Source organism: Trachurus trachurus (assembly GCF_905171665.1).
Source record: "Trachurus trachurus genome assembly, chromosome: 17".
In the NCBI taxonomy this organism is placed as follows: domain Eukaryota; kingdom Metazoa; phylum Chordata; class Actinopteri; order Carangiformes; family Carangidae; genus Trachurus; species Trachurus trachurus.
In genome coordinates this window covers 23,870,627-23,896,506 of record NC_139900.1, presented here as the reverse complement: position 1 = coordinate 23,896,506, position 25,880 = coordinate 23,870,627, and the positions used below count along the sequence as shown (strand labels likewise).

The window sequence follows — 25,880 nt, the reverse complement described above, 5'->3', positions numbered from 1 at the left end:
CTGTTTTACTTGGTAATAAAGAAGAGGAAATATGAGACCTTTTATTTCTCTCATTTGTTCAAACATATGCTTATATTATACTGCTTTCCACTGTTTTACCAGGTTTATAGTAGCCTATCATTTTGTTATTCATCATGATTTATTTATTATTATTAGTCTCACAAAGCATCAAGTGCATCAGCTGTGTCATTAAAGATACATGATGAAAAAATATCACAGGGTAGTAGAGAAGTTAATCTTACAGCAAGGTCTGTTTTTATTTAATCTTATTAATATATTTATATGCAGCATTTAGCCATTGTGGTTTGAAAGATGAGGTTTAAAGTTAATTCTTGACTTTGAAGACCCAGCCAAATGAGGACCTTAAAAGTCTTTAAAGTGCTCAGATGAAAGCAAATTTGAACATTTTCATTTCCATGACAATCATGGTATAATTGAAAGCTAAATGGACTTTGTGGTTTGCTTTCTTGGTCAAGAAAGATATTTCAGGAGGGTTTCAACCAGTCCACGGTCTTAATCAGCAGATGGGGTGATGAATAATGTATTAGTAAAATAACATGTAACCTAATGGAGATGACAGCTGACAGCTGAGCATCTGCTGAGCATCAAAACAGTGAGATTTTCGGGGAAAAATATAGATGACACTGAGTTAAGATTACCTGATGGACTGAAGAATCATTCTTAAAATCGACTAATCGTTTCAGTGATATTTCAAGCAAAAATAAAAATAATTTAAAAATGTTAAACCTAGCCTCTCGTTGTGAGTGTTTACTTTTCTGATTTATATAGGCTACAGTAAATTCCTCCAATGCTTGAACTGTTGGTTTTTCAAAACAAGACAAAGAAAATAAGAATTAAAATTCCCCAAGACAAAATGGATCAATACTCATTGAGGCTGTTGCACATGCCCATATCTTAGTAAACATACACACGTTTCACCAAAGACAAACCGTCTTTGGTTTCACACACACCCCTAAACAGGAAGTGCTCGTGCAGGGAAGCCCCGCCCTCTGACTGGTAGTTAGTTGTTGTCATGGCAACACCAAGCTCCCCGGGGCCGCCTGGTTCTGCTCGGTTTGATACTGTGTACGGGTTAGACCGTGTTTACTTTTCCTTACTTTTATTTCGGCACATTTTTTAGACGATATTAACTGTGATTTAATGTGTATACTTACCGAGTTAGCGTTAATGCACAGATTTATCAAATTACAAAGGCGCCAACGCCTCCTGTTAATGTAAGAGCTGGAAAATTTAGAACAAGTTTAACGTTAACTTCAACTTTAATACGTTACTGACTCCAGGTGCTCGAAGTAGTGGAGTTATTTACTGTTTACTACCGTATATTTCAGTGTTATTCAGCTAACGTCAGATGTGTATATTTAAGTTTGATTATCATCCTGTAAAGACAAGCTAAAAGAAGAGAAAGTCGCCATGTCTGATCCACCTAAAGACAAACCACAAAGAGGAGAGAAGAGGGCGGGTAAGGTGCCCTCGGAGGGGAGCCATGGAGTCAGAGCCAAGGAAACAGGCAAAACTAAGGAGTGAGTGAACTGTGTCAACGACATGGCCCCATCATTACTGTATTTTTGTTAGACATCTACAAGAGTCTTTACTTTTACTTGACATGTATTTGTTGTGATTGATTTCCAGATTCATTCTTTAGCATATGTGGTGCAGAAGTTTTAGACAGCTCTTCTGTAATCATTACTTAGTTGGATGTCACTTACAGTAACCGTAATATGTATAACATGCCTTTCAGCTCCATAAGCACTGTGTCATTCATGGATGAACTAGGACACCATGATGACAATATTAGGATGCCTGTAACGATGGAGAACACGTACCAGATGGGTGAGACAACGTTTTCCTTTATGACAAACACTCACCACCAACTATGAATGTAACAGTAAAACTTTCATAGCAGTGATTTAGATTGATTTCATTTGATTGGTTTCTATACAATTATGGCATTATTAAAGTGTAAGGAGATAAATTGATGCAATATGTGTCTGTTTTAATCTAGATATTTTTTTTAATACATCACCACTTTTTAAAGGTTAATTATTAAAACTGAATGACACGGTATTGTTTTTCTGTCTTTTTTTTTGTGCCACAGGGCCTAACAAACGCTTCCCAGTCCCTGCTGTCGCAGACATACTGAAGGATGTCCTCACCAGTTACCTCGAAGAGGAGAAATATGAAGTTGAGTGGTCTCAAAAAATGACAAAAACAATTTGTGAGGTAAATAAAAGTGAATAGCTCACACCTCCTCACTCTGCACCTTTTGAATATCTAAAAATGCTTCCTTTATCAAGGCTGATTGTTTTGATTCGCCCAGGTGATAAGAGCCCGGGTGAAGGACCTTATGATCCCCAGATATAAAATAGTGGTCCTGGTCCACATCGGCCAGCTCACTGGGCAGAGCATGCAGATCAACACCCGCTGTCTGTGGGATGCATCTAACGACACCTTCGCCTCTTACTCTTTCAAGAACAGTTCTCTGTTTGGCCTGGCAACTGTCTATGCTGTTTACTTTGAGTGACTCATTGCATATAAACTGATACATACACAGGAACCAGTTTCTTATGCAGTTCTGACAATTATAAAGAAAAGAATGTTGATGTATGGTGTTTATTTTGCCTCATAAAAAATGATAAAACAAGAATTTGTAACCAAATTGCATGGTGTTTTTTATTTTTGCTAGTATGAAAATTGAAATTGCATTATCCCAACAATATTCTGAAGTTTGAATTTCAAACTAATAAATGACTGCAACAGGATGATGATGAGCTCCTTTGATGGTTTTCCTCTAGCAGAGCATGGAGAGGTCACTTCTTCGACAGCCTAGTTGACAGCATTCTGTTATAAGTGCTTGGTTTTGGTCACGCCAATGACGGTCGATTGCAGGCATATCTGTCATCTTGAGGAGGTTTGGCGCCCTGTTGCCTGCCAAGAGATATCATTTTGTTTACCAGAAGTCAAAGATTTTGTTTTTTAATTTGGTTAAGAGTTGTAGTATCAATATATTATTACATGCAATTTTTAAATGTAAATTAAAGTGATGTGGAGTGGACTTACCATCTGGAAAAGTGTTCTCCTCTCCCATCAGCCTTCTCCACCTGGATCCTCCACAGGTGTACACCACCGCTCGCAGAAATGCTCGGCCACACAGCCTCAGTGTGTTTGTGTTTTCCTGTGTCTGGACCTGTGCTACACAGATCACGCACAGCAGGATCGAAAGCAGGAGTAGGGATCTCATGGAGCCAAAAGATGCCGAGCAGCCTTACACACAAACACCCTCCTTTGTTGATTCTTAGAAAACATTAGCCCCTATCGATCCTTTTATATCTTGTCTCTGGTGATGTCACACAACTGTCCCAGATAAATTCAGAGGAATTGGCGTGTATTATCTCTGGTGACCATCATGTGCTTTTAACAACGGATATAAGTCTGGCCATTTGGGATATGTGTGGGAATCTAGGCTTTTGTGAGGATCAGCGATTGACCGCATATTCGTAAATGTTAAAGGGGAAAAAAACGCTCTTTTATGTCTGAACTGCAGCGGTTTTATTGACATGGATTTGGTAAAGTGTTTCCTAATGGATCACTTGAGATATGCCTCCTACAGCAAACTGAGGTGATGGCTGTCTACATAGCAACATAGTGCAGTGTGTGGCTACTATCATGAACATAAATCAGTGATTCCGAGAAGAGACAGTTGCATTTACCTCTGCGCTTGTCAAACTGTCGTCTATCATGTAATAAAATTGATTTCAAAATGGTCATTACCGGCCCATGTCTAAATATAAAACCAAAAACATACTTCATTTAATGTAACATTTTGTATGTCACTGAGGTAATTTTGTGCTGTATCACTTGGATTTCATACTTTGTGAATGAGCCTTCACTCCATGGCATCTGGAGGCAGGGCACCCCATAATTTTCCTTTGTTTGTTTTACTGTGAAATCTTTTCAACTACTTTAGTGACACTCAGCTCTGTAATCAAGATTCTCTATCCACTGAGTGTGGAGTGAGGACAACAACCACCTGGAAACAGTGTAAAACTGACCAAAAAAACATGTAGATAGGACTAAAATTACATAAAAATATAGTGATTGCTCAGAGTCAGATGCATAGCCTAATTTTGAAATTGGGTAAATCTGAACTGTAAATGGACATATCTTGAATTTATCATCCTGGTATTTGTAGATAGATAGATAGATTAATTCTTTATTCATCCCTAAAGGGAAATTCACATTAGTCAGGCAGCTAAAAATGACACAAAACATGAACACAAAAAACATACATGTTATACAAGTAGCCTATTGTATAACACAATTGCAGCAGGAACAAATGACCTCCTAAATCTCTCAGTTCTGCAGGTCAGGGAGATGAGCCTTTTACTGCTGCTGCTCCTCTGACCTGTGAGGGTTTTGTGTAGCTAGAGGGTATTGGGGGTCACCCCGGATGGTCTTCATCTTACACCCCATCCTCCACTTAACCACAGCCTATACCAGCTCCGCTCCCTCCCCCATCACAGAGCTACATTTTTTGATGAGCCGGTCTAGTCTGTTCCTGTCCCTGACCCTGATGTTGTTATAGCCTACCCCAGCAGACAATGGAAAATAATGTAACACTTGCAATGACAGACTGATAGAACATACGCAGCATTACATTACAGATGTCAAAGGACCTGAGTCTTCTCAAAAAGAAGAGCCTGCTTTGTGTCTTTTTAGTACAGTATCTGTAGGCTATCTATTCCTGCTATGACAAATAGCCTACAAGTGTTTGCTGTGAGGACAGAAAATATAAGTTTCATGATTTTAAATGTTCATACATTGTCTTTGATTAGCATTACTGATATGGTGTCTGTGCAGAATGAAGTGTCCTTGAATCCCACATGAACTGGATAGATTTATAGTTTTCCCAGTAAATGGTCGATGGGTCCTTTGTTATGAATAGGAGATCCATTTAAACTGCATTTAGGCTACTATCTTAATAAAAATAGTAATACACCGATTCCCTTTTGAACACACAGTAGCACCGCCTTTCCAGGACCGTGTACACTGTTTAAACCTGCATGTGTATAAACATTTTGATAATTGCCGTTTATGAATATCATTTCATATTGTGTAGCTACATCACTACATGCCCGTGTAGCCTCTGCGCCTCGGCGGCATCATGTTCTTGGTACTGCAGGTGGGCGGGGCTCCACATCCGGGAACTAACGCTGACCCCTGACGTGACCCTGCAGGATTGCAAACATGGCGGAGGTAAGACAGTGAAATAAATATTCGAAAAAAACAAAAATGAATTTACACTGCTAGATTGTTTGTTCACTCGGTTGTGTACGTCGTGTGAGTGTTGTAGGTTTGACACACGAAATTAAGAATCGGCTGTTTGCGTTGCGAGGTAACAATCATTTCTCGGGACAAACATGTTTAGTAAACTTCGGCTTTAGCTACCGTTAGCTGTGCTAGCGCTGGCGGACGGGAGCTGCGGCGTTAGCGATGATACTTCGCGGTTTTGTTCAACAGTACTTAACTACCCATAGTAACGTTTTTAATTAAACACATAGCGATAGTTACACGGGTAGAGATATTTAATGTGTGGTTTTTCGGTCCTTATTTGTAAGTGGTTGATAGCAAGCGTAACTTGAAGGCGCTAGCTACATTTAAAAGGGGGAATTAGCTTGTAACTTGTAACATGTAAGTGAACCAGCGGAGTAAATTAACCTGGTACCCGCTCGCCTGTTGTGTTAAACTGCGCCTGGTTTAGTGGAGGCGGTAAACGCCGCTGCATCGGTGGTGTTCACATCACTGAGCTGCTGCCTTCATTTTCCCGCAGGAAGTGGCGACAGTCTTTGTTTCTGCTCTTGTTGAACTGCAGTCAGCTTTTAGGGAACACGGTCGGGCGCGCTTTTTCTGCATCTCCATTTATGCCGCCCCCCATCCCCGCTGAACTAACTTGAGTCAGCCCAGTGAAATTGTTCATTTTAAGAGATATTTACCTCTGTCGCTGTTGATAAACTTGATTCATGTTGTTCTTTTCCGTTTTCCAGCCCTCCCTCGGGAATTCGAGCCCAGGTACATAAAGTTTGAGCTTTTCTGTTGTTGATTGTGTGCATGCCGTAGGTTTGATATCTGTTGTAACTTACACACTTTACTCCAATGGATGAGCGATTTAATGTACAAAGGAAACCGTCAATCAAATGTGTAGTTATGAATATTTCACACACACATTAATTGCTTAAATATACATATTTGTCTACATTCAGAGATTTTGCCATAGTGTTAATACCATGGCATCAGTCTATTTAATGTCTGTAGTTGTTATAACTTTAAAACATTTTTTTTAGTCATGTTCAATTTAAATTCTCTCATAATGCTCTCATAATTGGAAGCCACTTCATTTTATTTGTTAAAGCAGATTTTGCATGTATGTCATAACTGCAAGAGTTTTAATTGAGTTGTTATTGAAATGAATAATAACACGATTTAATAATATTGTCAATATAAAATAAGATATACTTGAGTATGAGATTTTATTTTATTTGTTTATGTTTTCCCCAAAGTAAATGTTTGTTTTCTAAAGTCTATTATCTCTAACTGTGGGGGTAATTTTCCAGGAGGTTCAGCTGGTTCCGATGACCATGATTTCGACCCATCGGCCGACATGCTTGTCCATGACTTTGATGATGAACGCACCCTGGAGGAAGAGGAAATGTTGGAGGCAGCAGATGAGACTAACGCCAACGAGATTGAAGATCTTGCACGGGTGAGTTTCAGGTTCTTAGCCCATATTTGGTATTTACAGCTTTGTCTTATTATAAACAACATTATTCTCCTCCTGAGCCTCGCTTGTAGAGTTCAGAAATAAGTGTCTCTGTTCTTCTGTAATAGGAGGGAGAGATGCCCATTCACGAGCTGCTGAGTCTGTATGGTTACGGGGGTGGATCAACAGCGGATGAAGATGAAGAGGAGGAGGAAGAACCTGAGGAGGAAGAGGACGATGAGGAAGAGGATGAGGAAGAGGACCTTGACAATGATGAAAGCAGCAGGAGTACTGGAGAGCTGAAAAGAAATGAGGTGTGTTGGTGCTTCTTCAGTTTCTTGACGGTGATATCGTGACCAGAAACCTAGTATGTTGTGTTGTGGTAATTGTTTTGCGTAATTTCCGCAGTATTTGTAACTGTAAACTGTACATTTTCAGGGTGAGGGAATGAAGAACTCATCGGGACAGGGAGATGAGGCTCAGGCTACCTCTGAGGGTCGCACACGCCCTGTCAGGTCCCTCGGCACAGCAGAGCTTATTCGTCCACAGAAATTATTGTATTTTGAAAGTATGTACCATTTTATTTTCTTTCCTTTTGTTGCCATTGTCTTTGTTGTTGCAGGTTTTAGAAAACACATTATATTTTCTTGTGAGATTAAGCTTATTAAAACGGATGTCATATTGTGTTCATATTGTGTGTGTCTTAGGCAATAATGATGCAGAGGAGGAGTCAGATGAAGATGAGGACTATGTTCCATCTGAGGACTGGAAAAAGGTTTGTACAAAGTTAATTTATCAGTGTTAAACATTTGTGCTGTCAGATCACAGCTGGATTTAGACTAGATTGTAAAACACATGGTTTTTTTACTACACTGTGTACATCAAAAAGAAAAAGAAAAAACTACACTGTAAACACACAATAAAACTATAAAAGCATAAAGGCTTCTTTCAAATGCTGAATATTTAATGCCATACAAATTGCAAAAAAAAATTCCCATAGAGAATGAATGGTAGGAGGTCAGAAAACTATTAGACTTTTTCAAACGTCCACTGCTCCGACACAAGTCTTGTCTATTGATATATTATTCCACGTTTCGATAGGTATCATAGTTTTTGATCAATCACTGTCCCATGATCATGATCATTTTTGGAGAAATCTTGAGGTTATAGAGGGTGTGTATTGCATAGAATAAAATGTTCAGGCTAGAGTGGGTGACATCATTGGCTTGAGTGGGAGAAGTTGTCTGAAATTGTCTGAAACCTTTCTCTTTGCACGCTGCTCCCAGCCACAATTTACACTCTACACACATGGTTTTTCCCACAGTTGTAGACAAACTTGTCCTCTCCCTCACAATGTGCTCAAAAAAAGCAGAGAGACTTAAAAATTTGAAACTGTGAGCTTCTGAGTGCAGCCAGGTCCCTTCCTTCTCCCCATTCACTCCAATACAAAGATTTTCGCTGTGAGACCCCCATGGCAACCAGCACACACACACACACACACACACAGGCAACTTACTGTGATTACAGCTCGTCGATGCCAGTGCTCAGAGAAAGATGATCACGTTTCTGTCTGATCAGCTCTGTCTTGAGCACACACACCGTTTTCTCTCACTCTCTCACACACACATCGTGGGTTTGTTTCCCATGTTGACAGAGATGGCACCCTCAGAAGCGGCCCCCGTGCCACTTTCAAAGTTTCAGCGAGCAAATTTTCTAGTTTGATTGTCATCACATGCTTTCATGTTCGTCCACTTTGACTTGTAGTAAAAGTTCAAACTGTGTGTCTATTTCCAACAGGAGATCATGGTGGGTTCCATGTATCAGGCTGAAACACCTGTTGGCCTGTGTAAATATAAAGACAACGAAAAAGGTGAGCAGGCTGGTTTGATGTCTCACTGTCAACATCTGCATGAAGTCATAAAAACATTCATTGTATGATGGATATAAGGTTGATGTCTCACTGCCTGTTCTCTGACTTTTTCCTGTAGTTTATGAAAATGACGACCAGTTATTGTGGAACCCCGAGTGTCTTCCTGAAGGCAAAGTAGTCGAGTTCTTGACTGAGGCGTCGAGGCGAACTGGAGATGAGAAGGGCGTAGATGCAATTCCAGAGGGATCTCATATCAAAGACAATGAACAGGTGAGATCAACACATCTGTAACATGTGACATGTATGCAAAGTTAGGACTGGCCATCACATCTTGTCTCTGTTATCCTCTGAACCATAGAGGTTCAAGATTTTTTTTTTTAAGTATTAAACACACATCAATGAGGCATTTATTGGTTACACTGAACAGTGCTGCAAAAAACAGTGGCCAGCTGTTACAGGTGATGAACATCTTGAGTAGGGCTGAGAGTGACAGACAGGCCAGAGAAGTATTAGTAAAGTAAGAAAAGAAACTTATGCTGTGTTGTAAGTGAAGTTCAAATTGATGATTTATGATGCCTAAAATTTCCCATGTGGCTAATGTAAACATGTTGAATGTCTGTTTTGTTGTAGGCGTTGTATGAACTGGTGAAATGTGACTTTGACACAGAAGAAGCTTTAAGAAGACTAAGATTTAATGTAAAAGCAGCCAGAGGTAAATACTCTTCACATTTTGGCCTTCATTTTCACATAATCTCCATGTAACATGACTCTTCTGCTTTTCTGCACTTATATTTTGATATGCTCATGATAAAAAAAAGATGCAACATTAATGCTCATCATCTTTGTAACAGAGGAGCTGTCAGTCTGGACTGAAGAGGAATGTAGAAACTTTGAGCAAGGACTAAAAGCTTATGGGAAAGACTTTCATTTAATACAGGCCAATAAGGTAAGACATAACAAAGATAATCAGACAATTCAGATTAATTCCATTATTGATGACATGCTAATCATTTTTAGTAATCATAATAAACTCAAAGTGTATGTCGATGTGTTTATTATGTGGATGTTGGATGCATAAGGATGGAATCTTCTGCATTTCAACCTTGATGCATTTGGAGACAAATCAAATTTCTGAAGTTTTTACAATGTTAGTGACTCTACATCATCTGTCAGAGTCCCAAACAGGAATTTGATTTGTCTCTCATTTGAAACTGTGCTGAATCTATCTCTTCAGACGATGGTAATAATGGTCATTTCATGTCTGCTGAATTAAATCTTTCAGGTGAGAACTAGGTCTGTAGGAGAATGTGTGGCCTTTTATTACATGTGGAAGAAGTCTGAGCGTTATGATTTCTTTGCACAGCAAACCAGACTTGGGAAAAGGAAATACAACCTTCACCCTGGTGTCACGTGAGTTTCCATTTTATACATGGTTTATGAAAGATATCGGTCATGTTGATACTGTAAATTATGAATGGAAGTGGTTGTATTCCTGTTTCAGATTTGTGTTTGTAATATTTCAGTAGCAGCTGATTTAAAGTGTATTACATCAAACATACTAATATAAACAAATTCTAACGTTATTTCATGTTTAAATAAGTCAGGCTGAAATGTTGTTCCCAAGTGCAGATCTTGAACTAGAAAGGCTTTCAGCAGAGTGTATTTACCTCTGTCAACGCCAAATATCTTCTTTCCCAAGATCCAGATTCACATTGCACAGACTCATAGATCAGCACCATTAGCATGTCAGATATTTCTGATCCAGACATTATTAACTGTGAATTTGGCCCATGTTGAAAAATACAATATAATATTGTTAAGGAAAGTGATTTTAGATCTGCTCCTTTAACCAGATCAGAACCAAAACTGAGTTGGTTGTACCGTGGCCCGTCCCTCTGCTAAATTTGGTGCAGAATAGTCATTACTTTTTTGGTAATCCTGCTGACAAAAAAAAACAAACACGCACACATACTGTAGATAAAAACAAAAACTCGATGGAGGAGGTCATAAGGGAAAAGTATGTAGAGTTCAAGGTTATGTATGGATTTACACTGGGGAATTTATGGGTAAAGCATAACTGTAGAGAACGGACATTGTGTTTGTTCAGTCGGAGAAATGTAACAACAGTGAAGCCTGAATAGATTCTTAGATAGACCAATCCACACCATATCTGTATTTGAGGGGTAACAGGCTGCGTATGTGTCCTCACTCCTCAGTGACTACATGGACAGATTACTGGATGAGACGGAGAGCGCAACATCCAGCAGGGCGGCGTCGCCTCCTCCCACCACCTCCAGCAGCAGCGCCAGCCACTCGGAGAAGGAGGACGGCAGCAGTCAGAATGGTGAGCTGAGGAGCAGACAACGGTTGACGGCACACACACACACACATATTCAGTCTTCAAGTCTAAACCAAGACCTCAACTAAAATGTATCAAGACTGTTTGGACCTGCTGCAGATAACTGATAAACTAAGAAAATACAAAAAATGCATTGTTGTTACACATTCGGCAAATAATGATTAGATGGAAGGCAAATAAATAGATAAAAAGTAACTGATCCCGAATTTGAATTCAAGGGGTTAGTTTATCCAAATGGCAACTAACCACAGATTGTATCAAACCATTATTTTAGTCATTTCTTTGCTTAGATTCTAAGGAATTTGTCCCCTAAGATTCTGCCTCCACCTCATGACAGTGACTGGATTTCCATTTGTAGAGCTCAGAACATGAACTGATAGATGAAACATCTATTTCCATAAACTGAATATCCTATTTTTTCAACAGGTTTAGGGCATTTATTAAACATTTTCATGGGACACTACAACAACTTTTTGGATAGTCTTTTAAGTTTCTTGTCTGCGGCCACTCAGTTTCTCATCTTTGTTTGACAGGTATTGCAAGCCACAATTCAAACCACCCAGTGGATGGTGCCCAGTGTCCTCCAGCAAATCAAGTCAAACCCGAGTCCGCTCAGTCCAACGGTCCCTCCCATCCACCGGTGGAGTCTCCCCCCATTTCAGACAACAACTCCAACGGCTGCAGCCAACCCACGGCTCCCAGCTACGACAGAAACGGTTCTCTGGAGCCTCCACTGGACCACAGAGACACAGCCACGGTGGTGCTGGACAGGCCGGCCAAGAGGTGCAGGACGGAGGCAGAGCCTCTGGGCCAAAGCGAAGTGGAACCATCTAGAACACAGGAGAACTGACGGACCCAGAGTTTGGTGGTGTTGACTAATAGACACTGATGTGGTGTGGAAAAAAAATGTCCCTACTTTAGGCTGAAAAGCCTCTCTTGGCCTGTAAGCACAGCATCCTCTGAGAGCAAAGACTCACTTAGTAAAAAGGTCAAAGGTCACTGAGAATCACACCGTGAAGAACACAGCCGACCAAACTGCAGCCGGTCCTCCAGGAGGGGCGGTGGCTGCTCTGTCCCCTCGTCTCTCTCCAACCCATCCATACAAGGACTGCCTGCAAAGCTCATCCCAAAGTAACACAGCTCCATCATGTCCTACAAAGTATCTTCTTGTACCCAATCATCTTTATTCCCTTTTTTGGAGACTTGACTAATTTTTTGCCTAGAAATTCCTTTTTCTATTTGTACTCAAAGAAAAGAAATCACCTGTGATATTTTTTTACACAAAGAGATATTTATATTTTTTAACAAAAAATATATAAAGGTTAATTACTGTTCAAGCCATTTGAACATTTGATGTAACAGGGGACAAGTTTTAAACAAGTTATGTGCTGAAGTTGTTATAAAGAGGCGATTAAGTAGGCAAAAACAAGATGAGGGGCTGGTGCTGTTGCTGGCTCACTTTAGTTGCACTTTGATTGTATGTTTCTCATGTTATTGATAAGGAGTGGTGACGAAACCCAGCAGAATTACATTTTCACTCCTGGCTCTGGCCTCTAACACGGCTGTTTGTTTGATTATGATAAATAAACCAATGGGTTAGTCCCCCTGCAGGTTTGTTTGTGTAAAGCAGCTGACATCAGTGATGTCCTGTATTATAACTCATCCTGTAGAAGATTGCTGTATTTTTGGATTTTCATAGTCAGTGCTTTGCTCGACGCTTTGTTTTTACTAGACAGAATGTCCATGATTTTTAATGTAAAGTTTGTATAGATTTCTTACCTTGAGCAGTTGGTACATTTTTATAACTGTATGTTCATCTCTGTATTTTCTGGTCTTCCTCGTAGGCATTGCTTTTGGGCGAGAAAACCTTCGCCTATGTTGCTCTGAGATGGATGTAATTAATTTAAAACGTATCCATTCCTCTTTTTCCTCTCTGTTTGGCAGCACTTCCCATTCCTGTGTGAGTCTGTTTGTTGCAGAGCCGCATCTTTTGTGCATAAAAACCTCCAAATTGTGGTTGAGCGTGCTGCTTGTCTTTGGTTTAAAAACCTGCTTAGTTTCAACCAATATTTACTGTCTTGGCAGTAAAGTAGCTCAGAAGCAGTGACAAAGACCAGGTTGATAGGGCGGTGTGACCTTAATTTGTTTTGGTACAGTAGCTATTCACCTTTATGCTCAAGTGTTTTACTTTGTACTCCAACTTTGAACTTACATTCACACATTAAGATAAGTTTGTCTCGGATAATGTTGATCCATGTAGTCCTTTTCTTTCCCTATTTTTGGACAGTGATGTCTTGTTTTTATTTCTCTGTAAATGATGACATTAATAAAAATGAAGTGTATTCCAAGACTGGCTATGAATGGAATAACATTGGCTATATTTAATAAATGTATTAATGATGTTAAGTTGTCGCATTGTGATTTACCATATTCACACTTGGATACAATTTGATCTTCTCGCCTGTTTTAATACAATAGTAGCACGCCATATATACATATTCTTCCATTTCATTGCACTATTAAATATAAAAATAGCTCTGACTTTTTTTTTTTAATCAGTGATGTAAAGTGAAGGCACTTTGACCTAAAAGCTTATAGTTGTGTCCCAGCAAATGATTTTAGCAAAAGCGCATGTGCTGAAATACATACAAGTTTGTAAAACGTGTTGGTTAAAAAAAAAGAAAATAGATACATCCACATAGAGCAGACAGACGGTATAAAATGTCTTCTGGACGTACTTAGTTCCTCAGCGTCGGGTCAGGACTGTCTGGTTTTACGCCTTTTCTGTTGAATGCGATGGAAAATATTTCAGGAAACTGTAGCTTGTTCAGTTCAATTCGTGCTGGAAACTTTGGAGACAAAATTTGACGGATCAACAGGGACGAGGGCTAATTAGTGTTGTTATTCCAACTGCTCTTACTTGTTTGCTCCTGTGTGAAGGTGATATAGGAGTAGACCAGGCTCCCGACGATGCTGTGGGAAACAGACGACGACATCAGTTTGTTGCACAGAAAACATCAGCTCCTGAACACAAAGATTCAAACGGCGTGGCTGCCTCACCTGATGTTCAGCCCTACGAAGTTGGTCCAGGTGAATATGTAATCTCCACCAAACACCATCCCGATGTAGGTCACCAGAACATTCTGCAGGGGTCACACACACACACACACACACACACACACACATAGAGAGTGACTACACACATCTGCACTGGTGAACCTCATCAGCCAATAGAGAGCAGCACCTACCTTAATGCAGCCTATAATAGAGGTGGTGAGTGCTGAGTTGTACTGTGTGCACAGCATGATGGAGTACATTAAAATAAAGCTGCAGGGAAAGAAAGGAGATGAATTAGACCGGAGCAGATTTACCTTTTAACAAATGATGGAAGTAGGAGTTTGGTAGTAGAAGCACTAGTTTACCCCATGACACAGGACAGCACAAACTGCACAACAAACAGCTGGTCAGACCATCCGTCATACGCCAAGGCCTGTACTCACACACACACAGACAACAGAGCTCCGTCCTCACTACTGCCTCAAGTCATCACACTAAATTATACTTAGCATTTTTTTTTGTCTTACCATGTGTAAGTCTCCTGAGTAGTAAGCGTACGTCCCCAAAGGGAAAATCATGATCAGAGCATTGTAGTATAGCAGCCCGTATTTGCCCAGCTCCTATAGGAACAAGCAGCATGTGATTGTTTTTAAAGCGCCGTTGATGTAAAAAAAGAGAAGCATCACGCTGTGAGGTTGAAGTTCACCTTGGAGTCCAGTTTCTTCTTCACGTACGCGCCGCTGGCCGCCGTCAGGACGTTGTTCAGCATTATGAAAATGTATCCTTCAAGGTCAAAAGCTAAATCAGCACTGCAAAAGAAACAATATCATTAACAATGGGATACACACAGCCACTACCTGATAGTTTTGAATACGGTACAGTGTATGAGGCTGTCTTACCTTGCAGCAATAAAAGCACCAAAGATCATAGTAAACACTGTCAGTTTAACTGATGTTGAGTAAGTCTTCCTGTCAGGAGAGGAGGTGGGTTGGAGTTCATTAATGTTATGATATATAATTCAAATGAAATCATTTAATTGAGCATGCAAGAACATTATAGTTACATGTATAGAATAAATAACTTACTTCAACAATAGACCTTCAAACACCATGGTGAGACAAATACTGAACCTCCTCAAAACTGTAAACATCGGTAAACTATGAGATGAAAAATATGTTATATTTAGTTTTACAGTATAATTTCATTAAAAAATAAGGGAAATAACAGACAACACGCTCTCACTTGAGACGCTGTGTCCCAAATAGTCCTGATATTTGATTGCCGACATAAAGTAGAGGCAGTGGGAACATCTGAAAAGTAAGTAAAACATATGAACTGTTAAAAGCAGAGTACAGTTTTGAGAGCGACTTCATTATTCCTTTAGGATCTGCCTCAGCAATTCACTCCTCACCTTTCGAGGTATACTCAAATCCATTTCTGGAAATGAGATGATGCCCAACGTTTTCCCAGCCCTCAGCACTACGATTGTAGCCAGCATCTGCAGAGGTATTGAAGCAGGGAGATGAAGCTCATTAGTGTTTGTTTAAGGTGGACAGGAAGTAGACACTGACTCTACTCCATCAGAAACTTACTTGTCCAAGTCCGACGCATGTTGACGATGGGAATCTGGAAAGCATGTAAATGATGGTATGAATGAGAAAAATGACTAAATACAAACATGTAAATGATCTAAATCTTTGCTTTAAACTAAGTTTGACATTGTTAGCAAAACAAACCTTATTTTTCTTTACTGGAATACTTTCATAGGTCCTACGTTATAGGTAGGCTACTTTATACAGCTCAACTATAGCCTAATTACCTGACTGCTGTTACTGTGCTGACGTAATGTCACTTAGTTTTAGTTTTAAAACCCTCAAGTGATTATTCAAACACATTTCAAATACACTTTCAGCTACAATTAAGTGTAAAATATTCATAGTTCAACTTAGCTCCACTACACTTGAATAAATGATTCTTAGTGAGTACTGAACAAAGAGATTGTGTTTTTAAATTTAATTTCTTAACATTTAGGCTATGGCCTATGATGAATAATGCCTATTATTACATAATTTTGTTTTAAGATTTTCTTATAATGTATCTAACAAAAACTGTTAGAAGAACTTTTGGAAGTCAAGTGTTATTAGGCTACATAGCTTGGTTGGTGTCCAGTCAAATATGCAGTTGGAGGCATATGAGTAGTTAATGTGTCCATGTGTTCTCCACGCACTTCAAACCCCGGTCATTAACTCCACCATCCCCTAACTCCTCTAACCTGTACTTTGCCCCGCCACCTTTACCTGTAACTGCTGAGGACGCTTTTGTTGACCACAACGATGAGAAAGGAGCTGACGCCGTACAGCGCCGCGGCCAGCAGCTTCATGAACACGGCGGAGCTCTCTCTCTCCGCGGCGCCGGGCTCTCCTCCTCCTCTGTCTCTGGAGGATGCGCGCCCGGGTGACAAGTTTGTGCCGCCGAGTTCACGTCGACGTTTGTGGAGCTCTGCCATATCTGAACTGTACAGGCTTAACGGAAGCCTGGGAGTCCTCGTGCGCAGGCGCGTGACGCCGCCTAATCCCAGAGATAAACACGGAGCGAAGACGGAAATGAACAGAAGTGAAAGATCTTGACTCAACTACACTTTACACAGGAATATTTTATGTCTGTTAACTCTCTTGGAAACCCATAAACATTCAAAGCTTTTAAATGATAATCGACATTAAAAAACATTTATTGTACGTTTTTTAAGTAACTAACCGTCGATATAGATTTTTTCCCCCCTTTCTTCTTTGTTCCAGAAAATTCAGCCATGGCCATGGGAGAACCATGTCATTCCTGTTTCTTCCAGTTAAAGCAGACTACATCTTTCAGTATGGTCTGACATGCTGCTATAAAAATTACAACCCTTCATTTTGAGAGTAGAGAGACAAGAGTAGGACAAATATATCACCTCTGGCTGCTACTCAATTGCCCAGTAAGATAAATTGCCCACCAAGCAGGTAAGATTTTTAGCAGGGCTGCCTTATAAAGGGGGTTAGGGTTAGATCAAACCCTTCTCTGGACTGGTTACGCCAACCTTTAGTCAATAATAGGTGTAAAGGTGAATACTGTGGCTGACACACTACAGCCTTTAAAACAAATAAAGAGTCAAGAGCACATTTGTTTACACCTTTAAAATCACAGTATTGATTTTAAACAACCCAACAGCCACTGGCAGAGTACATGTAACACCTCTAAAGCAATTTATTAGAACAGGGATGTTTGCAGAGAAACTTTCACCGTCATGTGGCTCAAACAGTCCTACAAGAAAACTGCTCCAGCCATCTGTATCAGTGCATCGCCAGCAAGTCTTTGCAGAGCACAGCATGTAAAGCTTTTAATTCAATCCCAAATGTCTTCAGTGTAACCCCCCCGGCCCACCCCCCACCCCATGTGAAATATACCCGCTTCATAAAAAAACTAAACAAAAAAAACAAGAAGCTCACTGGGAATGCTGACACAGGTGGCTAAAAGCACCATTACCTTACATTACATTCTGTAGCTCATGATTGTTCCACAATGACAGCGGACATTTCTTTCAGACAAATTATGCATTGGTGCTGCTGCACTGATAAAATAAAATTAAAAAAAAAAAAAAAAAAAAAATTGTAAATATGGTTCACAGAAGGGAAGGAGAGACAATCTTCAGAGGACTGGTGCTGATAAAAACCAAGTGCTTTGAGATCTGAAAGACACTACGGATACTCTAAGAGCAAGATATGTCCATGGTCTAGCTAACGTTCTCACCTAGGTTTCAACAATCACTTCTCAAAACACAGTAGGAACTACTTCAGGCGAGAGCTTGCACACCACTGGTTGAGAATGGCAAGTTCTTAGCAGAGGAATACTTAAAGTCTAAGTAACTAGCTGTCAAATTCACATTCAAACCCATACTTTTTTGCACACAAACGCACATATACACTCTCTCTCTCATACACACACACACACACACAAACATATCCTTAACAAAACAAAAACAAAAAATACAGTATTTTCTTAGTGGTCCTGAAGTTACAAGTAGTACAGTTCGTATGACCTAAAAGGACCAGCCTAAAGATATACATTGGGCCCGGGACACCCTGAAAACACAGGTAGCACATCTGGATCAGGGGATACAAAGCATTACTAACCACTGGTCCACCAAAAAAGAAAAGCTATCAAAAAAAATAAAAAATTAAAATTAACAAACAAAACAAAACAAAACAAAACAAAACAGGAAAGAGGCATTTACTTCACTGCACAACAAGCAGAAAAATACCAAGCTAAAGTCACTTTGCCTGGTTACCCATCCTGAATTTGTGCCTCCCAAAAGGGATGGGTAGTCAGGATCAGAGTAATTACACTTTAAATGCATGTTAAGCCATACTTCAGATATCTAGTACAAGTTTCTTATGTAGTGAAGTGCTACCACATCAGTGTGTATTACTGGAAGAAAAAAAATCCAGTAGAAAGTCTTTTCTAAGATGACCCCATAATACTGAGCTGAAGTCATGGGGGGAAAAAAGCACAAAAGCTTCAGGGGGAGGAGATACACACACACTTCAACCTAATCGCAGAAATGCATAACTTCAAGCAGCACAAAAAATACCAATGAAATATGCATAATCTCTGAAAAAAAAAGAAAAAAGTATGAAAACATCCCTGCTTTCATGTTCCTAAATACAAAACGTCAGTGTAACAAGAGGTCCTTTTTCCGTCTTTTGTTTTCCTTTAAAACAGGTAAAATTTTAGTCCTCTGGTGGTGTGAGTGGTATGGGATGACAGTCTTTTTTTTTGTCATTAAAATCTTTTTTTTTTCTCTGTTTTCTTTATATACTTGAAGATGTGGTAAGCATGCAAGCCTCGTAGAGGAGGGGCCCGGAAGGGCTGATGGGTGGGCTGGTGGTGGAAAAGGAGCCTTTAGGCCAGAGCTGGGAAGGCCTCAGGATCATCCACGTTGGGGACTGACACTCCACTCGCCTGAGAGGAGACACAGGAGGACAAGGACATGATTATCTGCTTAGCTGGTATAATTAATATACACACTCACTCACTCACTACTTGTGTGTGAAAGGTGTCACTCGCTGTGATGGACCTAAAAACAATTATCACTGCTAGTACCAAACAACTGTCTTTGTTTATGTCTGGAGAAACCCCTCCATATTCTACCTAAAGAAAAAAGAAAGCAGCAGCTTCAGCAATTTGGATATTGCACTTTTGGTGCTACTGTTAAAGGGGTAGTTCAACATTTTGGCAAATTTGTCTATTGCCATAATCCCTATAGTCATAGGGGTAAGTTCATTACCTTTAATTATCGGTGCATGTTGTTTGAAGATCTGCGGGGCAGAGACGTGAGCTGCTCAGCAAACACAATTGAGGTGAATGGTACAGGTCCCCTGTCCCTCATCAAACTCATCATATACACAATCTAACAACTCTAAAACACTCTCGTGGAGAAGTTGTGACCTTCACATTCACCACACTATGAAATAATCATGTAACATTACGAGACAGAGTTGTTTTCGAGGCAAATGCAGCCAGAACTACATTCCAGACACGGCTGCTGATTTCAAAAGCTTAAGTAGTTCTGAGTATTTGCTTCATGTGTCGCAATGTTACCTAATTATACACGATTATTTCATAGTGTGGTGAATGTGCGGGTCACAACTTCTTCACAGCGTTTTTGGACTTGTTGGATTTTGTATTTGATGAGTTTGATGAGGGACAGGGGTCAATGTACCGCTACCTCAATTGTGTTCACTGAGCAGTTTGTGTCTCTGCCCCACGGATCTCAAAAACAGAATGCACCGATAATATAAGGTGATGAACCTACTGCTATGACTCTAGAGAATATGGCAATAGATGAAAAAATATTGAACTATCCCTTTAAGCTGCAAGAAATATGGTCAATGTCCTGTTCCTGGGTTACAGCGCTGAATAACAGGTGTTTTTGCACAACATTATGATGTCACAGTGAAGTTGATCTTTGACCATTTAGATAGAAATGTCGTCACCTCATGGTTTTATCCTTTTAAACATCAGTGTTAAACTGCCTCATGATCAGTGTGATTATGTCCTGTGAGATAGTGACCTCTGACCTTCAACCACCAATCAGTTTGTCTTTGAGTTTAAGTGAACATTTGTGCCAAATGTGAAATGACATGAAGTTCAGGAGTACAGGGCCGACTGAGGGACGGCCCACAAACTGGCCATGGCATTAACACGTCTGACCTTGGGTCAGCATTTTGTACTTGACAATACAAAAATAAATGTTGTAAACTCTAATTCATTCCACTAATGTACGTACTATTATTATACAAATGCACCTCACTGCTGTCATGAAGTCAGTCTGTGACTTTTCTATTACGGCCCGTGTGTTCACTGCTCTGTTATTTCAGGGCCTGACTGTCCCAGTGCAGCTTTTCCAAGTCAGTGGTTTCACAGCCGCTTCAGAGTCAGTGAGCTCAATCTTTTGTGAGGGACACTAAACCTTTGTTGTTGCCGGCGACAACAGCTCGCATTGTTACCTTTTCGGAACGTCCTCCCCCGCGTGCCGTCCTGCTGCCTCCCCCGCCGCCGCCACTGCCACCGCCACCGCCGCCGCCGCGGCCTCCCCTGCCTCCGCGCGCTCCCCCACGCCCGCGGCCGGGGCGGCCCAGGTCTCCAAAGTTAATCTCCAGCTGGGATGTGATGTCGTTGGCTGGTTTGCGGAAATGGTGGTCACTGGACTCGTCAGCGGTGGTGCCCGGCTGAACAGAACAGATGACGACAAGTATGTTAAAGATGAACTAAACACTACAATTAGATTGTTTGATTCTTTTCTCTCTTCAAATAAAAATAAGAGAGTAAGTCTAGGTATTGTTTGCGCACTGTTTGGTACACTGTCTTGACCTTCTTCCATTTCTTTCACTCAAAAATTACAGTGAAAAAAATAAAACCACCTTTACATCTGGAGGTATATTAAACGCTACACCAGAGGTAATTTACACACATTATTAACCCTGGGTGTTTTCATGGACTGTGGATGAAGAAGTGTGAGAGCTGCAGGCACCTTTGGGTACAGAGTGTGTGGCTCTGCTTCCGGCTCTGCGGCGTCAATCAAAGCTCCAACGGGCCTCTGAAAATCAAAACACAAGCAAAATCAGAACCCGCACAACGACCTGAATGTGTGTCCCTGAAGCGCATCAAGAAATCTCAATTTTCATTCACATCAATTAAAAGGAAAAGACAGCAAATTCTCTGTGCCGTCGCCTTTTTAACACAGCTTTTGTTTTAGTTTGTCCCACTGTCCTGCCCAGTCACGCTCTCCTCAACACTGAGCTTTCTGTCATGCTCACAAAAAGAACAATGACTCAAAGAGCTTAAATTTAATCATCGGTGCACATGTTTCAAAGTCGTTTGCTCCATGATAGGACACTGAAGTGATAAATAAAAGACTTACGTCTTCACTCTTGGACTTGTGCAGCACGTATCCTTTCTTCCACTGGCTGTCGGCTCCCTCGTTGGGCTTACGGATGTTGAACTCCACCTTGGTGCGCTCCTTGTCCTGCATGGCCTTCCACTCGTCCAGGGTCATTTCTCTGGGGCCTTCGTTTTTCACCTCTTCCACCTCGTTCTCCCTGGACGGCCAGCAAAACAACAATGTAGTGAATTTAAACCTCAAACAGCCGATACTCTTAGCCCCTATACATGAACTCTAATCCTGAGGCCTAAAGGTCAGGGCCAAAGTTTATCCAGACTGTAGAACTGTAGCTTTGAGAGGAAAATGAACACACAACACAACACAACCTGCTTCAATCTGATGAGTCTCGTCTTTCTGAACATCCAGATATCACCTGACAGGAAATGGATACTCACTTGTTCTCGGAGCCGGCAGGTGCGTTCTCCTCTCCCTCTGGGGTCGTCTCAGGAGCAGCAGTCTGTTCAGCCTCACTGGAAACAACACACATTTATTTTTAAGTGAGAAAAGCTTCAGTGGAACCACTTTCCAGAAAACTGTCACTCACACACACAGAGACACACAGCACCTTTCCACTAGATGCAGGAATACACTCTTTAAACACTGTTTTTACACAGTTATGACACTAAAAAGCTAAAAAAAAGATTATATCCCAAGGGCCACAAAGACACCCAAAGGAAACGAATGATGATGATAGATATGTGCTTTTTGCATGCTAAAAGGTCAATTGCGCTATTCTGGGGAAAAGGCAAACAGACCAAGTATTACATTCTGGGCCTGCAACCTTTCCTCTGGAAAAACAAAAACAAAACATATGCAGAGAGGGAGGCAAGAGTCATCTGAGAAGGTTTGGGGGCAGTTTGATTTCTTTGTAAAAGATATGGAGAAAACTGAGCATGAATCAATGTGAATGTAACTTATTTTGTCTGAGAACCTTTTGTTTGTTAAATGCTCTGTTTTTATTAGGTTTTTCAATTTATTAAAATCTGGTTATTTTGTTCATTTGTGTTTTTGTATAACGGTGTTGTTGGAACCTGCGCTGACCTGGATTGTTGAAGTGCACATTTGTATAGCTGAAACTGCAATATACATGTGGTTCCAACATGTAAACTACCAATAAGTGTTAGAAAGAAAAAAAAAAAAAGCTTGGTTAACAGTCTGAATCCAATTGGACATACGATGCTCGCAACAAACGCAGTAAAAACCAGGCTGTATTTTTATAAAATTATCTTTTTTGTAACTGGTTTAAACTAGACCACATGCAGCGAGCAGAGTCTGGACAAGTCTCAGATGTGCATCACTAGTGTGCAGACAGTAAGGCTCAGATAAACAGGCCATGTGTCCGCTCGTGAAAACTCACCTCACTTCATCCTTCACGTTGCCCCAGTTGTGTGAGCCAGTGCCACTGCGCTTCTCCTCAGTTTTCTGATTGCTAGAGCAAAAACACACACACACACACACACTGATATATGCAGACTAAAAATACTCATAGGTCACTACTGGAGAAACTCAACAACAATCCTCTGGTCTGTGTTGAAAAGTAGATTAGTGAGCATAACATAGAAAGAAGAAAAAAAGAAAAAAAGAGGGATACAAGTGATCCTTATGTGAAACGTCATTATTGAGATGCCATTTGGGTCAGACTGGAACTGAGTGTAAAGTAAAAACTGCATGGACTCTAACTGTCAATAGACTTTACATGTCAGTGAGACTTTAGTTTTGAGTTGTTTACACAGCCATCTGGTTTTGACACCCTGGAGCTCTAGAAAGAACCTATTGACAATAAGAGCTGGGTGAGCACTGAGCAGTCACATCTATTTGTGGACACGCTAAGGTCTCGGTTCACGTCTGACTCACGATTTGTCAGCGCCGCTGTGTCTGTCGAAGTCTCGTTTCCCGCGGGAGTCAAAGCCGTCTCCCCCCCGGCCCATGCCCCGTCCTCTTCCACCACGCCCACCCCGGCCGCCACCACGCCCTCTCGGGGGCCTGTCTCCAGAAGGCCTGATGACGGACACAAACACAAAGTTAATGACAAGTATACAACCATGAGAGGAGAAAGAACAACGGCAACACAGAGGTGTTAACAGAAGTGTTACAGAGCAGCGCTGCCTCTGAAACCAGCACTTTACAGCTGACTGTGCTGTGATGTTGTGGTTAAGCGAGCTCATGTTAAATCAATAGCTACAAACTTAATCTCTGCATTACAGCCCCACACTGATCCCGTGATCACACCACACAGCCGTGGGTTTAATACTATGTTTAAATATGCTCTTTGTCATTCATCACAGCTACCCACTTGTCTGTGGAGAACTCTCCGCCCCCCTCAGGCTTGTCCTCGGCGGGCTTCTCGAAGCGGCGCTCTCGAGGAGGTCTCCGGTCCGGCCTCTTGTCTCCAGGTCGCCCTTCACCCTGCCCGCCCTGGTGCTGGGACCCAGGCTGGCCCTGCTGGTCTGGTCTCCGGCCCACCCGCCTGATGCCTGCAAACCAACCACAGCAGCGTGAGTCAGACCTGGTTGGGTTCCGTTTGCTATACAGCCGAGCAGGTTGAAATGTTAAACACTCACACCATCTGTGTGCAGGGACGTGCTCAATGACATGTCAGTCACCTCTCCTGTCATCAGCGTTGACAACTGCACTTCACACTTCACAGCTCTTATTAATCCACTGCCTCACAGTGGGCCTGTTTTCATACCTTCATCGCTGCTGATGATCAGTTTATTTTCAGACCACCGAGCTCTAAATGAGATGAAGTGCTCGCTGTGAGCAGACATACATCATCGATCCAAACAAAGAGCGCTCTGTCTGCTCAGCCCTGTGCGCAGGTTATTCACCTGCGCATTCGCTTTGCAGAGCCTCCAGCTGCAGGCAGAGCAGAGCAGAGCCCCGGAGCCGGAGCATCCTCCAGCAGACAGAAACCCAACACTACAGCTCCTGCTCGGATGCTGCTGCTGCTGCTGCTGCTGCTGCTGGAAACCATTGCTGCGACACACGCTCACCAGTCTGCACTGGTGGTTTGCACCTGAGCGTCACAGCTCCAGTCCGTGCTCCGTGCATCAGCTGCCTGAGCCTGAGAGGACTCGACCAGTCTGTCCTCTAACAGCAACAGGACAGGGTCCATGTTGACCTCACGCTGTGCTCGGCTCCGACCAGCAGCAGCTAACGCAGCTAACAGGAGCAGAGCTGCACACTGACAGCTGAGACAAGCAGACAAAAAAATAAAATAAATAAACATGCACTGCACACCAAAGAGGCAGCAGGTGAAACCCTTACCCTCTTTCTTCAGGGGGACTGGAGCCTGGGACTCTTCCTTCTTGTCCAGCAGCGGGTTCTTCCTGTCCTTCTGTGACTCCTTCTTCGGCTGCTTGGCGGCTTGAGCCGCGGTCTTGGTGGACCCAGCGGCGGCCCCCTCCTTCTTCTTGTTTTCTGCAGCTTTCAGGATCTCAAACGGGTCGGACTCATCGTCCAATAACTGGTCGAACCGGTTGGTTACGACGCAGCCGAAGCCTTCTTGCAGGTGTCCGGGCATGATGGCGCCCCTTCAGCGGGATTCACCTCCGATTCTACGAGGCTTGATGCGAACAATTCGCTGGATGCTGCCACAAGATGGCTGGGAGAGCTGCCCCTTCTCTTCCGGTGCGAGCACCATCCGGGACATCGTGCAGCGCGCACCAATCTAAACACACGGTGGCTGCAATGTTTTTATTTACATTATGTAACGACGTGCTCTCATGTCCTCCTGCAATAATCCTTTAACATGCGAGAGGACGTTACATACACGGGAATCTCCCAGCAGACCTGCATTAGTCTGGAGAGAGAAGCAGCCTCTGCTTTGTTTAAACTACATGATACTACTTTGACAGACATTTGCATATGCAATGAAACAAATCCAGCCCATGTTCAGCCTACAGGATCCTACAGGATGACACACACACTCTTGTATCTGCATTTGTTTACAATCTAAGCCTAAATCAGCTCCCCTTTGAAATTGTTATTGTTGTGTGAATTCCTTGCCTTGCATGTGCAGCTGCCACATTATGCTGATACAATAGACACACACATCATGAGATCAACTAGGATTTGTCAGTTTATAAAAGGCAGCAAATGCATTTTAACGTATTTGATTTGTGTGAACATGTAAATAAGGCTTATGATGAAAACTGCTGGAAAAAGTACCTACTTGATTGAGCATTTCAGTCAGGAACAACACATGCAGTCATCAGTTTAGCAACACAGTGCTCATTTTGGTCTTAAGCATTTTATATTAAAATTGCAAGAAATCCATAAAAAAGTCACACGGGTTGATGTTTGCATAGAAATGACTACATCTGTTTATACACTTTCAAAG

General features: G+C 41.5%; 5 protein-coding genes across 6 annotated transcripts; 2 read left to right on the top strand and 3 right to left on the bottom strand.

Moving 5' to 3' along the window:
- Nucleotides 1–1,431: 1,431 nt before the first annotated feature.
- dynlt5 (dynein light chain Tctex-type family member 5) lies at nucleotides 1,432–2,542 on the top strand (the record flags this gene model as incomplete). The annotated part of the gene is made up of 4 exons (XM_083991140.1): nucleotides 1,432–1,541; nucleotides 1,760–1,851; nucleotides 2,117–2,241; nucleotides 2,339–2,542. The coding sequence occupies 4 exons, from the start codon at nucleotides 1,432–1,434 to the stop codon at nucleotides 2,540–2,542; spliced, it is 531 nt and encodes a 176-aa protein (XP_083847266.1).
- Nucleotides 2,543–2,809: 267 nt separating this feature from the next.
- LOC311000594 (relaxin-like) lies at nucleotides 2,810–3,259 on the bottom strand (the record flags this gene model as incomplete). The annotated part of the gene is made up of 2 exons (XM_083991333.1): nucleotides 2,810–2,946; nucleotides 3,079–3,259. The coding sequence occupies 2 exons, from the start codon at nucleotides 3,257–3,259 to the stop codon at nucleotides 2,810–2,812; spliced, it is 318 nt and encodes a 105-aa protein (XP_083847459.1).
- Nucleotides 3,260–5,238: 1,979 nt separating this feature from the next.
- mier1b (mesoderm induction early response 1b, transcriptional regulator) lies at nucleotides 5,239–13,380 on the top strand. Of its 2 annotated transcripts, none has more exons than XM_083991689.1 (13): nucleotides 5,239–5,274; nucleotides 6,063–6,087; nucleotides 6,630–6,778; nucleotides 6,904–7,089; nucleotides 7,214–7,343; nucleotides 7,483–7,550; nucleotides 8,573–8,645; nucleotides 8,764–8,915; nucleotides 9,276–9,357; nucleotides 9,497–9,591; nucleotides 10,009–10,055; nucleotides 10,862–10,989; nucleotides 11,538–13,380. In XM_083991689.1, the coding sequence occupies exons 1-13, from the start codon at nucleotides 5,266–5,268 to the stop codon at nucleotides 11,852–11,854; spliced, it is 1,461 nt and encodes a 486-aa protein (XP_083847815.1). In that variant the 5' UTR covers nucleotides 5,239–5,265; the 3' UTR covers nucleotides 11,855–13,380. The 2 variants fall into 2 exon arrangements, with proteins under 2 accessions (XP_083847815.1, XP_083847814.1); XM_083991688.1 differs by having other exon boundaries at nucleotides 9,928–10,055.
- An 82-nt stretch (nucleotides 13,381–13,462) lies between these two features.
- On the bottom strand, nucleotides 13,463–16,574 carry LOC311000833 (nucleotide sugar transporter SLC35D1-like). The gene is made up of 13 exons (XM_083991690.1): nucleotides 16,359–16,574; nucleotides 15,654–15,687; nucleotides 15,473–15,559; nucleotides 15,304–15,371; nucleotides 15,147–15,218; nucleotides 14,961–15,029; nucleotides 14,768–14,870; nucleotides 14,589–14,681; nucleotides 14,427–14,494; nucleotides 14,253–14,331; nucleotides 14,065–14,147; nucleotides 13,925–13,977; nucleotides 13,463–13,788 (listed from the first exon to the last, which is right to left on the bottom strand). Exons 1-13 carry the CDS (start codon nucleotides 16,565–16,567, stop codon nucleotides 13,778–13,780), a joined length of 1,029 nt encoding a protein of 342 aa, XP_083847816.1. The 5' UTR covers nucleotides 16,568–16,574; the 3' UTR covers nucleotides 13,463–13,777.
- Nucleotides 16,575–17,670: 1,096 nt separating this feature from the next.
- serbp1b (SERPINE1 mRNA binding protein 1b) lies at nucleotides 17,671–25,156 on the bottom strand. Its single transcript, XM_083991713.1, has 9 exons — nucleotides 24,806–25,156; nucleotides 23,832–24,012; nucleotides 23,393–23,536; nucleotides 22,896–22,967; nucleotides 21,934–22,008; nucleotides 21,518–21,695; nucleotides 21,128–21,193; nucleotides 20,604–20,825; nucleotides 17,671–19,056 (listed from the first exon to the last, which is right to left on the bottom strand). Exons 1-9 carry the CDS (start codon nucleotides 25,059–25,061, stop codon nucleotides 18,997–18,999), a joined length of 1,254 nt encoding a protein of 417 aa, XP_083847839.1. The 5' UTR covers nucleotides 25,062–25,156; the 3' UTR covers nucleotides 17,671–18,996.
- Between the last annotated feature and the right edge of the window lie 724 nt (nucleotides 25,157–25,880).

Coding starts and splice junctions, on each gene's coding strand:
- serbp1b (XM_083991713.1), bottom strand. CDS start 25,061: ATGCCCGGACACCTGCAAGAAGGCTTCGGCTGCGTCGTAACCAACCGG. Junction 24,013..24,805: donor AGTCCCCCTGAAGAAAGAGG/GTAAGGGTTTCA, acceptor GTTGGTTTGCAG/GCATCAGGCGGGTGGGCCGG. Junction 20,826..21,127: donor CACACACTCTGTACCCAAAG/GTGCCTGCAGCT, acceptor TGTTCTGTTCAG/CCGGGCACCACCGCTGACGA.
- mier1b (XM_083991688.1), top strand. Junction 7,551..8,572: donor CATCTGAGGACTGGAAAAAG/GTTTGTACAAAG, acceptor TATTTCCAACAG/GAGATCATGGTGGGTTCCAT. Junction 8,916..9,275: donor ATATCAAAGACAATGAACAG/GTGAGATCAACA, acceptor GTTTTGTTGTAG/GCGTTGTATGAACTGGTGAA.
- LOC311000833 (XM_083991690.1), bottom strand. CDS start 16,567: ATGGCAGAGCTCCACAAACGTCGACGTGAACTCGGCGGCACAAACTTG. Junction 15,560..15,653: donor CATGCGTCGGACTTGGACAA/GTAAGTTTCTGA, acceptor ATACCTCTGCAG/ATGCTGGCTACAATCGTAGT. Junction 14,148..14,252: donor CTATTATAGGCTGCATTAAG/GTAGGTGCTGCT, acceptor TGACCCCTGCAG/AATGTTCTGGTGACCTACAT.